Source organism: Perna viridis, chromosome 13 (genome assembly GCF_037379345.1).
Source record: "Perna viridis isolate PV_CMFRI_1.1 ecotype Kerala chromosome 13, ASM3737934v1, whole genome shotgun sequence".
NCBI classification, from domain to species: Eukaryota; Metazoa; Mollusca; class Bivalvia; order Mytilida; family Mytilidae; genus Perna; species Perna viridis.
Window position 1 is genome coordinate 21,586,338 of NC_142457.1, and position 17,135 is coordinate 21,603,472.

Below are 17,135 nucleotides of genomic sequence, written 5' to 3' on the forward strand. Positions count from 1 at the left end.
AATTGTTAATTGTCAAGTGAGATGCAAAATGTGTTTTAGGAAAAAATCAAGATTTCATAAAAAGACTTCAATACTAGGAATTTTAGGTAAAATGCAAAGGTTTTCGTGCCTAAAGTGCACTTATTTTCTTAATTTTTGCTTTTATAAACTTTTTTGGGAGGGGGAGGGTGGTGCCCCTCAAACTACTTCCTCAAAACTCAAAATTTAATCAACTTGTGCCACTGTGAATTCTTTAAAGAAGGTTGTATGTTAGCAAACACTAACTGCATGACTAGGTATTTCTTGTTTGAGATTATAAATTATTTTATTTGTAGATTGCTGTATCATTATCCAATGTTTATTTGTATATTGCAGTATCATCATCCAATGTTTATTTGTATATTTTTTTATAGAGCTTTACTTTGTAAGGTTCATGATTGAGAAATACTTAATACATGTAATGCAGCTTTATGATGTACATGTATTAGCATTTTGGAGGGGTGTAAATTTTCTTCTTTTTTTGTGCTGTAAGTAATTTTACAGTTGTATTAATTGTGAAATTTCTTATTTTTCCTGGATTTAATTCCATAACCAATTCTTTTAGAGTGATTGAGTTAGCAATCTTTGTAAGAATCATGCAAAGTTTAATCATTCATTGATTGAATGTTTCAATTTCGATGTTATGAGGAAATGAACCATGAATTTTCATGTGCCTTGTCATCTAAGAAAAGGGAAATGCAGTCTAAACAGAACCCTGTTTTGATTCATTGGTTCAGTTAAATAGATATGTGCTTACAGATGTGATCAGTTATAACCTCTTAAAAAAAACTGTTGTAGAACTGCCAGAAGAACAGCTCTATAACAGATTCAGAACAATCTTCTGTCAGTTCTAGCAGAGCCTGCTTTGCTAGTAGAATTGTTCTCATAGAGCTGGCTCTTCTAGAACTTTCAGGAGAGCTGTTCTAGAACTGTTCTACAACACCTTTAGAACTGTCCTAGAGCCGGCTGACAGTTCTCCTGAGAGGTTAGAACTGTCCTAGAGCCGGCTGACAGTTCTCCTGAGAGGTTAGAACTGTCCTAGAGCCGACTGACAGTTCTCCTGAGAGGTTAGAACTGTCGTAGAGCCGGGTGACAGTTCTCCTGAGAGGTTAGAACTGTCCTAGAGCCGGCTGACAGTTCTCCTGAGAGGTTAGAACTGATCTCATTTGTAGGTTTTGTATTAGATATTTAAAACTGTCTGAACAGTAGTTGGGATTACCAAGATTTAAAATACATTAAAATTGATGTAAATGGACTTTAAAAGGTGTCTGGTTTATACAGGTTTTTGAATTATGCAGGGTTTGGTTTAGACAGGTTTAACTGTAACTAGGCAACATTTGGTTATTATTTCTAATATTTCTGACTGAATTATTGCATAGCTGTATTTTTACTTGTGTTTTCATTTCAGTACCTGTCCATTTCACCTGTACGTGGATACCTGGCTCCCGGAGAGAGTAGGATGTGTCGTGTCGTCTTTGTTGCCTGTGGTGTCCCGTCTTTCTATGATCTTGATTTGGTTTGTGAGGTAAGAATGGCATGAATTTATTTTAAAATTTATGACATTTTATTGTTTTGTAAATGTGGAACATTTGCCATTTGCAATCTTTGTAACTGATCTATGATCGTTGACTGAATGATTGTTAACTGATGACTGGTGACTGAACTGATCACAGTTTTGTTATGTAAAATGGCATAGGATTACTTTATGTAAAGAACAGAATTTCCATTGGAATGAATCCAATATACCATATTAATTTATTCTGAAAATTAGATACTTAATCCCTATACTATATTTTGTTTAAAATAAAAAAAATGTTAAATAAAAGTAATTAATTGATGCCTAATTCTAATGCATTTTGTAAAAACACATCTACACATATATGTGTAAAAATTAAAAAATGAAACAATGGAATCCATAAAATATATTTAATACTCAATGGTCTCATGATACATAATACTGGTTAAACAAATTTGTTGGACAGATTAATTACTGGTCAGAAACTGATCAGTGATCTATGACCAAATACAATTTTAGTTTGAATCGAATCAGGTACTGTACTAACCCTCCACTTGATCAGTTTGTGACGATGTGGTATATGGAAGGTCTACTAACCCTCCACTTGATCAGTGTGTGACGATGTGGTATATGGAAGGTCTACTAACCCTCCACTTGATCAGTGTGTGACGATGTGGTATATGGGAGGTCTTCTAACCCTCCACTTGATCAGTGTGTGACGATGTGGTATATGGGAGGTCTTCTAACCCTCCACTTGATCAGTGTGTGACGATGTGGTATATGGGAGGTCTACTAACCCTCCACTTGATCAGTTTGTGACGATGTGGTATATGGGAGGTCTTCTAACCCTCCACTTGATCAGTTTGTGACGATGTGGTATATGGGAGGTCTTCTAACCCTCCACTTGATCAGTTTGTGACGATGTGGTATATGGGAGGTCTTCTAACCCTCCACTTGATTAGTGTGTGACGATGTGGTATATGGGAGGTCTACTAACCCTCCACTTGATCAGTGTGTGAGGATGTGGTATATGGGAGGTCTTCTAACCCTCCACTTGATCAGTGTGTGACGATGTGGTATATGGGAGGTCTAGTAACCCTCCACTTGATTAGTTTGTGACGATGTGGTATATGGGAGGTCTACTAACCCTCCACTTGATCAGTGTGTGACAATGTGGTATATGGAAGGTCTGTATCCATAGGGCCCAGGCTATATTTGGTTATTTTTTTCAATAAATTCAGTGATAGTTGTTATTTTTGTTTTTAGGGTATTCTTAACAGAATGACCATTTGGATTTTTGATTAGTTGAAAAACATGGCCGCCATTACTAAAAATAGAACATTGGGGTCAGATAGCAGATTTTTGCATTCATCTCCAAAACCGTTAGGTTTAGCCAAATTCTGACATAAGGTGAAAGAATTCAGCATGATGAGATGTTACTGTGGTCAAATTTTGGTGAAAATCTGTTGATCCATGTTGGAGTTCTTGCCTTTTGGAGGTTTTTTGCTTTTTTTGTTGTTGTTACTTTCAAAAATCTTCTTATCAGAAACTACTGTACAGAATTCAATGAAAGTTGATATTTTTGTCTTTTATATCCATATGAAACTTTCAATTGCTGAAATGATTCTTATTATAAGGCCTACAAAAGTCTCCAGGGATCAGAGTTGTCAGGGTTTATAGCCCTTGAAAGAGAAAACTGACCTTTGCTTTGTACAGTTTTCAGCCTATATCTTGAAAACTATGATAGACAGAATGAAACTTTCAGTTGCTGAAATGATTCTTTTTTATAAGGCCTACTAAAGTCTCCAGGGATCAGAGTTGTAAGTTATTGCCCTTGAAAGGCAAAAAAACACGTTTTCACAGTTTTCAGTCTTTATCATGAACATTATAATAGATAGAATGAAACTTTCAATCGATGAAATGATCCTCTTGATAAGTCCTACTAAAGTCTTCATGGAGTCAAAATTGTCAGACAATATCTTGTTAGAGTTATTGCCCTTGAAAAGCAAAAATTAAACAGGTTACCGATTCAGGCTCCTGGGAGCCTCTTGTTTGTAAAACCATACTTTATTGAGGACATGCGATGTTTATTTTTAGGTGACCGATGAAGTTGAAAATAGATCATACAAACAGAAGTTAGCTGACTGGGAGGAGGAGAAGAGAAGACAGACCTACGAATTCACGATCACGGAGAACGATCTGGATGCTGACAAACGTTTACCGGATGTTGAAATCAGTGTATGTGTTATGTTTTGATATTTATTGACATTGTTTATGGAATATCATGATAGAGAGAGTGTGGGTTTATTATGTTTCTTCTATGACATGCTTAAAATTTCTTAAGATTGTGATAATATGATAGTTGTCTACTCACCCCCCCCCCCCACACACCCCCCCCTCGCAAATAACTTATCCATAGATCTAATTTCCAATGTGATCAGTTTTACCCAATATTTCTGACATCACAGCTAACTTTGAGCTTCACAATGGTTACCATATTGAAAGACACATAAGTACATTTTTCATGAATGAGAAGAAAACTAGCCTTCATGTCATTATTGTGCCGAGGGCTGTCGCTCTGGGTAAAATAAGACGATAAATATTACCAGCGTGCGAAAAAAATCATTGATATAAAATGGAGTCTTGGTGACTTATTTCCTAAATAACTTTATATTTATGCTAGTTATGATAAAAGTTCAGTTAAATTGGTGAAATTTAAATTATGTACTGGCAGTAATATTGTTGACATAATTCCTGACAGTGGTTTTTACTAATAATCATAAAAATTTAAAGAAGCTGAATCTAAACTTGTTCATAAGCATTATACTGTATTAAGAATTACGGTATTATGTCTCTTGCCTCCCCCCCCAACACACACACACACACTTTTTTGGTCCTGTTCATCTGTTTGTATGTCTGTAATACTTTTTTAAGGGTAACTTCTTAAAAACTACTCTACCAATTTTCATGGTACTTTGTAGGTAGTTTGGACATAATATTTAGTTGTGCATATTTCAAGAAATTTATTATTCTCTTTATGTAGTGGGAGTCAAATGTCCTTGAACTTTAGAACATTGGAAAAACATATATTCCTGAAAACAAAAAAACTCTTGACAAATACAGAATGCATTTCAATACTGATGTATAGGGAGGGAAATACAACAAATTATAATGGTGTTCAACCAGGCAGTGGGTAGCACATGACAAATTTTGTTTTCAAAAATATTTCATCCATTTCAAATCATAAATACATCCTTTCTTAATGATGAATGTTGTTTTTTTTTATTTATTGCAATGGTTTAAGGAGGTAGACCAAGGATAAGGGATATAACTCATGAAATTAGTGATATGGTTTTATCATATTCAATTTCACCAAAGCCTATCAAGCATTCGTTTGAAGCAGAATGAAATCAGTCCTTAGTTACTTTGAAACTTACATGAGATTATTGTAAAACGTTTTAATGATTTGTAAGATTTGCATCCCTTACCCTAGGTTTACCTCCTTAAGAGAAATAAATTGTGTGGAAAGCATTGAACTTTATTTTGTGCAAAATTTGGTTGCTTTGTTAAGGAAATTTAGAAATATTTGCTGTTCCATTATTTCCCTATTTTTATTTATAGGAGAGAACAACAAGTCGTTTAAGTACCTTGAATGAAATGAAACGTGAGGGAACAGAAGAACTGACAAGATACAAGGTAAAACTCAGTTTCTTACTTTTCACCCTTCTCAGACTTTTTATGAGCAACTCAGCCGATGTTTCTAGAAAAGCAGAGGACACTTACCCTACTGGTGCACCTGGTCCATGCTCCCAGTTTTTAGTGGAGTCCGAGTTGCTCATTTGCTTTTGTTACTTTGTATGTATGATTTTAGTTACTTTATGTTCTTTGTTGTGTATGTCTGTTTTCCATGTCTGGTCTTTGTTCCTGGATTACATTCTTTTGATTTCTGCTGGACTCTTGGTTCCATTGATTACTCTTTTCAATAGTTTTTTTTTGGAGAATCTAATATCACATGATTTATGTTAAGTCCATCTTAATTTTACATGCATCTTGATTCAATTCATATGATTTTCATGGGACAAAATTTTCCTATGTAAATATGTAACTAAGACACATTCATTATTTTATTTACTTTCATGATTTTATATTATAAGGCTATTCAAAATTAAATTCTCTGATCTTAGACCATTTATTTATAATGGAATGTGGCTCTCCCTTTATACTACAAAAAAATGAGGGTGCTTTAACATTGCTCATTGCAACCACCCAGGAAGTGTGCTTGCTTTAAGTGTTAGAGATTGTGGATTCGATCCCCCATCTTATAATTATAAATTGGTAGTCACTACTTCACTGTGAAGGGTTTTTAAAGGGGTAGAGTGATAGCTGGCTGGTTTGGTACTCAGAATAATGTGTCTGAGTTGGGAGGCTTGATTTGCCAGCACTCCACAGTTTAGTTTAGTTTCACACTTTTGGATAGGGATGAAAAATGACATTAATGGAAACTGGTGGTTGATATAGTGACTAAAAATGAAGAATCTATTGTTGATAAAACATTTTCTGAAAAAGGGGACTTTTCTAAGTATTTTGCAATGTTTTATATATTTTCAATGTTGAAGGGGCTTTTTTTCAATGACAATTTGACTTCATTGTGGAAGTGAAAGCAAGTAAATGTTTTACCATGCTAAATTTAATAAGTGGATTATAAAGTGAAATAGCTCAAAATCTAACCGGCAATGCCCATATGAGGATGGGGTTTTTGAAGGAAAAAGTTTGGACAGTTTCAGGGGATGAAATAAAAATTTAAGATATTTTGCGAGAAATTTGATATTTTTAAACCTGCTTTTATGAAATTTTAGCATATTTTTGCATGGTTTCTATGGTATTCCTATTTGCTGTGGGTAATTTTTTTCCAGAAAATTTTTACTGCATCCTGAAGGCCTTGGCTTGAGCTATTTCTAGATATATAGATTTACAGATGCTTGACAATTTTTTAAAGTGATAAATGTTATAAAGCATCAGATTACAAGACCAAAATTAGGCAGTTCTACAATACTGTAGAGTGCTGGCTTAATAACGGGTTGCTGCTTCTGTGAGCTAACACGTCAAACATCCATCGAAACATGTGGAATTTGTCAAGCATGATTCAATGGATGTTTGATGCGTTAGTTCACAGAAGCAGTAGCCCACATCTAAATAAAAAATACAAGACATGTGGACGTGGTTTGGTTTAGACAGGGGTTGGTTTATACATGTTTGTTGTAGACAGGGTTTGGTTCAGACAGGCTTCTCTGTAGAATGAGACTTTTTTAAAATTCAAAAAGTGGAATTAGTAGAATAAGAAATTTTGATTACATAATTTCAGACCCTTCCACCAATCAAAGTGCTGTCCTCAGATGAGGAGAAACAGATCTCACTGGAGAAGAAGATGAAAGAATCACAATTATGGGAGAAGCCATCTCCACCAAAGCCTTTCCTGTTACATTTGGGACTCACTGCCAGGACTCATGATGTCAGAGAATTCCAAATCAACTTCCCTGATGAGTATGGAAACTTCTACATTGACAGGTTAGTTATTCTGCCAATATCACTTCTGGGGTACCAATTCTCTTGGTTGTCATGGATAGGCCAAACCACAAAAGTTGGTTGGCAACAAAAAGGAAATTTTCATTGATGTGTACACTTCAAACCTTAAAACTATATGAATTCAAGAATCCATGAATTTTTGTTTCTTCCCTTATCCACGAAAAGTGGTATCCACAAGTAAAAGTATGTTCACAGTGTCTCAGCCCAGTTATTCAAAACTTTATCACCTTGGCAACTTGCTTAGAGTTTACTAGACTTGTCATTTGATATTTTGCCAGCATGGCGGAAAAATTTGTGAACATAGTTTAATATACCACACTTGAGACTTAAATGGTGTGCAGCATATGATTGTAATGTAATGATATGATATGTTTCAGTTTACATGTGTTTAATGCATGGTTGTCATAATGATAATTTGTGTTTTTCACGGAGATATGATAGTCATATGCATGGGGGAGGGGAAATGATGGATTTGTAAATCTTTTTCTTAACTCAAAAGATCAAGTAATAAATGTATGGAAATTCTCTGAGCCACTTCAATTAATTCATATACCCATTGGTGCTGCACGTGTCCCATAAATTTAATAATGGAATCAACTAATCAGTTACAGGTAAATCAGTCACAGGTGGCTGCACATTGGCTAAAGTTGACACACACCTGTCAATTAATTTCCAATAAACAATTCGGAGACTGGTAGACAGGATGTATAGACACTAATAAAACCATGCAGACTGTAATTTTATGAGGGTTACTATTCAATATGTCCAAAGTTTTTGGTTGGTCATTTGCAAAATTTATCAATCATTTACCGTTTCCGGATCCTTGGTCAATTGACTTTCATAAGAAAATTATCATAGGATTATCATATGCATTGAGCAACATATGATTAACATGTGTCGTATGTTTGGCTGAGTAGAGATGTTGATGTACACAGTTATTAACTTTATCCGTTAGGTAACTGTAAAGGTTAAGTGTACTAAACTTATTCAATGGATCCTGGTGCTGCTTTAAAAATCATCCTTTTTTCGAAATAATGTACACTTTGAATTTATGGCAGTCCTCAATGTTCAGATGAAAAAAACAGGATCTCAGCATGATTTGATTTCCTCCATTTGCAAACTGCATGCAATTTTATTTGTTGTTTGTTGTTGCAGTTTATTTTTGACTTTACATTAAAGGGTGAGGTTAAGGCCTTATAAAACTGGTTTAACTCTACTACAAATTTCAGGGTCCTATCCATACCCAGATGTTACTCATTAATGAGCTCCTTAATGTGCTCCTATCCACACTCAGATGTTACTCATTAATGTGCTCCTTAATATTCTCCTATCCACACTCAGATGTTAATCATTAATGTGCTCCTATCTACACTCAGATGTTACTCATCAACGGGCTCCTATCCACAATTAGATGTTGCTCATTAATATTCTCCTATCCACACTCAGATATTACTGATTAATACATCTTTCTATGGTATTTCATTTTTTAGTTTGATGATTAGGAATTGTCATGGATCTGTTTACTTTGACTTTATTACTTTTGTGTTACTGTAATTGTTTGAGCCCTTCAGAGCTTGCTTTAAAGTATGTTTACACTTGGTGAAGACCCCTTGTTGATCTCTGAAGGTGTATGCTGTTTTAGATTAGATTTATAAGCTGGTGTTATTGTTGCATGTCTTGATATCCCATCTTCTTTTCCATTACAAGGTTAAATAAATTCTGCAAGTGGGCTTTTTCATTGTAAAACAAACGACCAAGGTCGCATGGTCTGAACTAAATTTTCTGCATTTCTGAAGTGGGACTTCTTTTTTGACTGAAATAATAATTACCTATTTTCAGAATTACAGTAGTTTTGAATTGAAAAAATTATGACAGTGCCCCCAATAGGGTGAGGTGATGTTCTGTTGAGAATGTTTAAAATAGGCACTCCATTTATTGAGATGTTACAGTCATTTGAATGTTACCATAGTTACGTTGTCATTGGAAATTGTCAATATTTTTAAGTATCATGGCAGTAGCCCAAGATATTAAATATCAGGCAGTAAGACTAATGAAAAAAAAACTTACATGTTGCTTGTGATAACTTATAGACTTACATTATATTTACTGATGTAAGTCTGTCTGTCTGTCCACAGTAGGAAAAACCATTCAAAAAAATGTTTAGGGATTTTATATATTATATTGAATTTTTTTCATGATTATATGAAGATCCTTTACTATAGTGACCTGAACTTGATATTTTCAGACACTAATGGGTAAAATTCTGTAGTGCTCTAAAATGTGTGTATTATCATAGTAATTTAAGATCCTTAACTTTTTTCCAGATCACTGAGTGCAAAGTTAATGCCAAAGATACAGAAAAAACAGAAACAAGAAAAAACCCAGACTCCAAGTGTCATTACATGTTCCACAGCAGAGGCTGATGTTGTATCTGGTGTTTTGAGCAATGTTTTACGGTGAGTTTACATACAGACAGATATTAAATATTAAGTAGCACTCCAGCGAAGAATCATGCAAAATGTGATTCATGGGTAAAAAGCCTACATATTTTTATTTTTGATATTTTGTTTAAATTGTCATAGTTAACAGAAACTCACGTTCAGCTTTTTTATATAACCCGTGTTCTTAGGAGATAAAAATTATATAGGATGCACTGTAGATTTGAAAATTAAGGACAATAACTGTAAATAACACTCAAATACAATAGAATCTATTGGATTTTCAATGTTGATTACCTCTTAAGAGCAGGCATATTAGAATGAATACACATTTCATAGTATTTACCCATAAAACAACTGAATTATGAAAATACAAATATGTAGTCTTTTTTGGGGTGTATCACATTTTTCATATTTTGCGTGATTCTTACAAAGACAGCTACTTAAATATTAATACATTACATACTCTGTAGTAAGATCTGAGCAACATTTTACAGTGAGTGTACAGATGAATAGACATTAAATTTTATTACATTCTCTTATAAGCTAAGCAGTGTTTTATGGTTAGTTAACAGACATTAAATGTTTCAATAAAGTTGTTTGATTTTTATTCAGAGGTTTATTAGATGACACTGTTTTCCATGATGCTGTGAGAAAAGTCACCAATGAACAGGTTCCCTACTATGCTCAGATAGGTCAGCGACCTGCCCCAACCAAGGAATCTGCTAAGTCTACAGGAAGGACTTCTCCACCAAAAGATTCAAAGGAAAACGATGGACGTGTCTCTTCTGTGTCTATTCCTATTTCAGAACCAGGGTCAAGGGTCAGCTCAGCGGCGTCATCAGCTAAAGTCAGTCCACCATCTTCTGCTGGAAGTAAAAAAGTATGTGTAGAAATAAATACTGTAAATACAGAAGTTACTGTTACAGTTGTTGTCATTTAGTATAAAATGTGATTTTAATTTTTTTTATTAAACTGACCCCCCCTTTTTTAGATCTATAATATGTTTGAAATTGATTTGGTTAAGACAGGTATACAGTCAAAACAGGTGTACAGTTAAGACAGGTATTCTTTTAGACAAGTGTTTGGTTTAGACAGGTATACGATTAAGATGGGTGTTTGGTTAAAACAGGTGTACTTTTAAGACATGTGCACAGTTAAGACAGGTGTACTGTTAAGACAGTTGTACAGTTAAGACAGGAGTTTGGTTAAGACATGTGTTTGGTTAAGACATGTGTTTGGTTAAGACAGGTATATGGTTAAGACATGTGTTTGGTTAAAACAGGTGTATGGTTAAGGCAGGTGTATGGTTAAGGTAGTACAATGCAGTTAGGTCATTTCTGAAAATTTGGTCTCATTTTGTTGAAATAAAGCTGTTTTGAGGCAGTACACACAGAAATTTGTAGTGTTTTGTCATAAAACTGTGCATATTTTTTAAATCCTTGGTGTGTGGAGGTTCAAGTCATTTATAAGCAATTTAATGATTATTCTTTTAAAATCCAGTAGCCATGGTAACATACTGAAAAATATTACTGAGTTTTAGTACAAATTAGGGGTGCCTTTCAAAAACAAACAGCCAAAGACTATGTGTTATAAAATATCAGGCACTTAGACACTATCACAGGATGAAAGCATGCTTAGAGGTGGAAAAAAAGTAAAAATAATAAGAGCCTTTTTGATTCATTCTCTCGCAATTTTAGTCCCAAAAGTTCGTGCGAAATAAGGTATTTTGAAAGTCAGCCATCTGATGCTGAGGAGAGAACCTAATACGGCAGGGGACTGAAACATTCTGGATACCATTCTTCCTTTAAATTACACCTGTTTACCATTACATACATTACATCTGTCTACATATAAATGCGTAACTACATTTAAACAATATATCCACCAAATTTCAACTTTTAATTAAATTTTGCAAAATTTGACCGGGGTAACTTGGTGTGCAAAACAGTGCACCATAATGTAACTGTATAGTGCACCCTAAGACAGGTGTTTTGTTAAGACAGGTATTATGTTAAGATGTGTATGGTTAAGACAGGTGTTTAATTAACCAAGGTTCAAAATACCTTGATATAAAGGGACTTTATAAAGTGTTTGGTTTAGACAGGTTTTCAGATTATTCAGGTTTCAGTTCCATTTTGTTATAAATTCTGTAATGTAAGTTGTTAATATCAAAATATGCATGTATTAAGTACCAGTCCATATAGTGATTCATTGAACAAATTATGCTCTTTCAATCTACATATGCTATATTTTTACATAACAGACATCCTTTCCATATTCAGATCTGTACTTTTGAGAAAATCATACATTTATCTCCCACTAAAATTAACCAAATGAAACAAAATCAAGAACAGTAACTCTGGTAAAGTGTCAATTTCATGTACAATCTATGTAAAGTATTTATCTAAAAAAATGCAACATCCAAATGAAAAACTAAGGCTGGTTATGTGATCAGTAATTTTTCTGAACAAGAAATTAAATTGAGTTCAGTGGGTTTTTGATATGCAAGAATCACCTCCTGCCTGGTTTTTATTAAGACTTCTACTTACGTCATTAGCAGATTTAAAAATATTGCAATGGTATCTGATTTTACTTTCCTCCGTTGATTCACACACTATATTACTTTGTAACGTGCAAAACTTGTTTTATTATATTGGGTTTTTTTTGTGGTGATGGGGTGAGAAGGAGAGGCACAGTTTGTTAATTCATCAGTTTATCAGATATTGCTATACACAATTTTTTTTTTATTATTTTCAAAGATTTTGACTAAAAGAAGTTCAATTAGAGATTTCTCTTTCTCCATTCATTAAGACTATTTTTTTTTATTTTGCAGGGAAAAAGTAGAAATGGTAAGAAGTCTAAAACCCCTGTAAGATACACCAGGGAGGAGATACAAAGAATTAAACTGGAAGAAAAGAGACTGAAAGAAAAACAAGTATTGAAAAAGTAAGTGTATTCTATCATATGAAAATCTGGTTATAGTTTGTGAATGTCCGTTGGTTGGGTGGATGATTCAGGAAATTACTTTCGTAACACTTTTCTCATCAACAACTAATTGCAGCGTCCTGATATTTGGTATCCAACATCAGGTACCAGTCCCATATCATGGGATCAGACTTCAGGCTTGTTGGACATTTACTTCCTGTTTAACGAAGTTTAACCATTTCTGTCTCTGACCCATTTTTTATATACTACATGTATTGTAAAGACACGTTTAGGAAGCACTGGTTACTCAGGTATGATTCTTACTTACTTTTAGCAGATTTAAACTTTTTTCAAACCATAATTTCACCATTACAGTTCTTTATTTTACTTTATTTATGCTTTGATTTTTGCTAATTCCTTCTTCCCTGTAGTTTCGATAGTTTTATCTTACCTGTTAACTCTCTCCCATTAAGTGGGAGACTCCCACAACATCAATGAAAAAATTTGAATCTCCCACATAGAATTAAAAGATTTTGTTAAAATATTATATTTTCTGTGAAAAATACTTAATAATTGAATTTTTACATAAAAAATTGCTGTTACATAAAAATCTACCATATTAGAGATTGTCAGTGGGGGAGAGTCTCCCAGATAAGACAGTGTCAGTGAGGGAGAATCTCCCATAGTAGACAGTGTCAGTGGGGGAGAATCTCACATATTGGACAGTATCAGAGGGGGAGAATCTCCCATATGAGACAGTGTCAGTGAGGGAGAATCTCCCATAGTAGACAGTGTCAGTGGGGGAGAATCTCACATATTGGACAGTGTCAGTGGGGGAGAATCTCCCATATGAGACAGTGTCAGTGAGGGAGAATCTCCCTCATGAGACAAAAGTCAGTGTTGGAGTATCTCTCATATGAACTTTCCAAAGGTTAATAACAAGTATGAATTCTGCCATTTTATTCCTGTATGTTTGTCATAAAATCATCCATTATTATTGCTTTCAAGAGGCCTACATAAAAGCTCTTACAACTATATCCAAAAAGTCTCTGACAATATTCAGTAGTTATTCAATCTGAAGAGTTTAAATTTTTTTTTTTTTTTAATAGGAATCCAGAATTTGGAAATATAACTGAGACAGTATTAGAGAACACACTTCTAAATATAATGTCTGAGGCACTGCAGGAAGAGTTTAATATCACTGCCAGGCCAAGGTTCATAGCCTTACCAAAAAGGACAGCTTCTGCGAAAAGCCAGAAATAAATGGACTGCAAAAGAAAAAAAGCAACACTTGTGCCTGGTTCTGTGAACTTAAAATCATGAACAATCTTATCTTCTTTTTTGTGGATGTTCCTCTTATTAATAGGGACATTCTAAAAATATTCTAAGTTCAGGATTAAGAAGGCATGAACTTTTATTTATGCACCTGTTCTCCCTAGTGAGAATGGTTTCTAATTTTATATTTAGCTTTACAACTTGTATTTCTGATTGTAATGTTATTTTCTGAATTGAAAACAACACAATGATTTTATTGGTTTGAAAAATTTGTTCATAAATTGAAAATATAGGGTTACAATTGTTATTATTTATGTTTATTTATTAAAAGAAATAGTACATGGATTATATATTTACATGTATATAACTTATCTGTGATATTTTGTGTTTCTTTTTAATATACAGTATACTTACTTAAATTATTTCTTTCTGTCCAAGTTTTTTGTGGTACATTCTGAGAATATACTTAACTACAATCAAAGTCTTCAGATTTTATGACATCACACAGAGTTAAAAATATTTTCAGACTTGATTAATTTTCCAGTTTTTGTAGCACTGTGGTTACTTTATTAAGTTAGAAATGTCCACTGTAGATGTTTGGATAACCACATGATGTGCCGTGTTTATTATGTGATATGTTTAACATGTTCTATCTTGTTACACAGCCAAAAGTACCACACTTGAGAATCATATGAAATGCAACAAATAATCATCGTGTGGTATGATTAACATATGTAATGGTTTACATACAATGATTACAAGATTAACAAGTGTAATATTTACATATCATAATCACGTGATTAACATAAGTAAAGTTTACATATGATGATCATGTGATTTTCATGTGTAATAGTTTAGATATGATAATCATGTTTTTCCCAAACGTATGATAATCATATACCATGATTACTATAATATGTAAATTATCACATGACTATCATACTTTAATTGAACCATGCAACACATGATTATGACCTGTGGCACTTTTGGCTAACAAGCTGTACTGCACTTGAGTACCAGTCCACATAAAATTCAGACACAGATAAAGTGATTCATGGTGAAGAAAACCCACCAAACAAATGATGCTTTTTCAGTCTACATATGCTATACTTTCACAGAACAATAACCATTTCTGCATTCAGATCTCCACTTTTAAGAAAATCATACATTCATCTCCCACTGAAATCAACCAAATGAAACCAAATCAAGAATGATAAGTACAAATTTCATGTACAATCTATATGATTTTTATCTCAAAAGCGCAACAACCTAATGAAAAACTGAAACTGGTTATGTGTTCATAAATTGTTTCTAAACAAGAAATAGACAGAATTCGGTGGTTTTTTAACATGCATGAATCACCTTCTGTCTGATTTTTAGAAAGACTGATACTTAAATGTAATTATGTGATGTGTTTCTACATTATTCTATCTTGTAAAGGTTGTGTATTTTTGAAATGATGAAATATTTTGTCTGTTTTTATCATCAATAAATTGATACTTGAAATGAAATTTTAGATTTGATTTGATTTATTAGAGCGAGATACAGTAAAACCCTGTGAAACTAAACCCCTTTTTGTTTATATTAATATAACAAGAGTAGATATGGTGAATATGTCAAAGAGACAACAACCCCAAAAGGATGAAAATGTCAGCTCAAGGTTACCAATGGGTCCTCAATGAATGATGAGGAAACCTTGGCAAGACAGGGCTGACTTAGGACAGGTGCTAAAAATGTGGTGGGGTTAAAGTACTTTAGGACAATCACAACCGTAACCCTTTTTAATCTGTGGAAAAACTATGACACCACTAAACACACCTATAGCTAAAAATCAGTTAAAAAGGCCCTTGTCACAACGGAAATAAAGAAACTTAGTTAAATCTTTTCATACGCCCATCAAAGACGCGACGTATTATGGTATACCGTTGTCGTCCGTCGTCCACACTTTGGACAATAACTCAAAAACTATTTCACCAACCTTGATGAAACTTAGGCGAATTGTTCATATTTATTGACATAAGCTCCCTTTCGATTTTTATAAATTTCAGATTTTGCGTTTCCGTGTGTTATTTTTTTACTTAAAAAGGTTTTCAAGTTTTCGGGCAAATACATAAAACTCAAAAACACTTTCCTAAATTTTTATGAAACTTTGGTTAGTTGTTCATACCCATTGACGTGAGCTCCCTTTCGATTTTTATTATTTTCAGATTTTTCGTTTTCGTGTTATGAATTTGTATATATAAAGGGGGTTTCCCAGGTTTTTGGGCAAATAACTGAAAAACACTTTTCTAATTTATGAAACTTTGACGAATCTATTGATGAAAGCTGCCTTCTTATTTGTATACATGTCAAATTTTACGTTACCGTGCTATGAAGTTTTACTCCTTAAAAAAAAAGCCGGAAACGGCCAGGGGAATTTTATTTAAAGGGAGTTTTATTGTCAATCATACACAACCACACAACGCATCGTAACGGTGCATTGTTCACATCACTTAAAGTTCGAACCAATTGTCCCAAGGTGTGATATCGCAAATGCGAAAAAAAAAAACAACAAAAGAATATCCGTGATGATAAGAACTAGACATGTAAGCAAAATAGAACCAACATCCATTCCAAAAATCGCCATGAGTTTGACACCGTGAAGGTGGGCCTAAAGAAGCATGGCGGCGATTTGTAGAAAAAGAGATGAACTCAGAGAGAGTGTGCATGGGTGGTCATGGGGTCACATTCAAAATATGATAGCTTATAGATATGGCGATGTACATACCAGTGCCAAGACAATTGGTTAGGTAGGGTCTGTTTAGACAGGTGTTCTGTTTATCATTTCCATTGATATAAAGGGATTGTTTAAGGAGGTATACCTAGAGTAAGGGACACGACTCTTAAAAATCATTGGAACGTTTGTATGCAGCATTTTACACCCATCTTAAGTAAGCATCTAATTAACTTGGATTGGTTTTATTCTGCTTCAAACAAAAGCTTGATTGGCTTTAATTGATGAAATTGAATATGATACAAACATATCACTGATTTCAAGAGTTATGTCCCTTACCCTAGGTCTACCACCTTAACAAGTATTCAAGGGAACATCTTTAAGATTCTAGCGGAAATCAAAATAATGTAAACCAGGGACAAAGGCCAGACATGGAAAATAGACACACACAACAAAGAACATGAAATAACCAAAATAATACATACAAAGTAATAAAAGTAAATGTGCAAATCGCACTAAAAACGGTGCATGGACCAGGTGCACCGGTAGGGTAAGCGTAGAAGTATTAGGTTAAGGCAGGTTTTCTAATCATTCCGATTTTGGCTTCATAATCAGACATAATGGGGAAATCAGAAACATACACGTCAGAAATCCACCGACCTGA

The 17,135-nt window shown here is 33.9% G+C and overlaps 1 protein-coding gene across 1 annotated transcript in view; it reads left to right on the plus strand.

Annotated features, from left to right (window-relative positions):
* LOC148599985 (cilia- and flagella-associated protein 65-like) overlaps positions 1–15,269 on the plus strand; it is a 68,889-nt gene extending 53,620 nt beyond the window's left edge. The window contains exons 34-41 of the mRNA XM_088557320.1: positions 1,427–1,543; positions 3,632–3,772; positions 5,156–5,230; positions 6,897–7,099; positions 9,442–9,573; positions 10,171–10,438; positions 12,392–12,504; positions 13,593–15,269. Of these exons, the coding sequence (XP_088413446.1) occupies positions 1,427–1,543; positions 3,632–3,772; positions 5,156–5,230; positions 6,897–7,099; positions 9,442–9,573; positions 10,171–10,438; positions 12,392–12,504; positions 13,593–13,746 (1,203 nt within the window). The 3' untranslated portion in view covers positions 13,747–15,269. The remainder of the gene's footprint in view (positions 1–1,426; positions 1,544–3,631; positions 3,773–5,155; positions 5,231–6,896; positions 7,100–9,441; positions 9,574–10,170; positions 10,439–12,391; positions 12,505–13,592) is intronic.
* Positions 15,270–17,135: the final 1,866 nt, after the last annotated feature.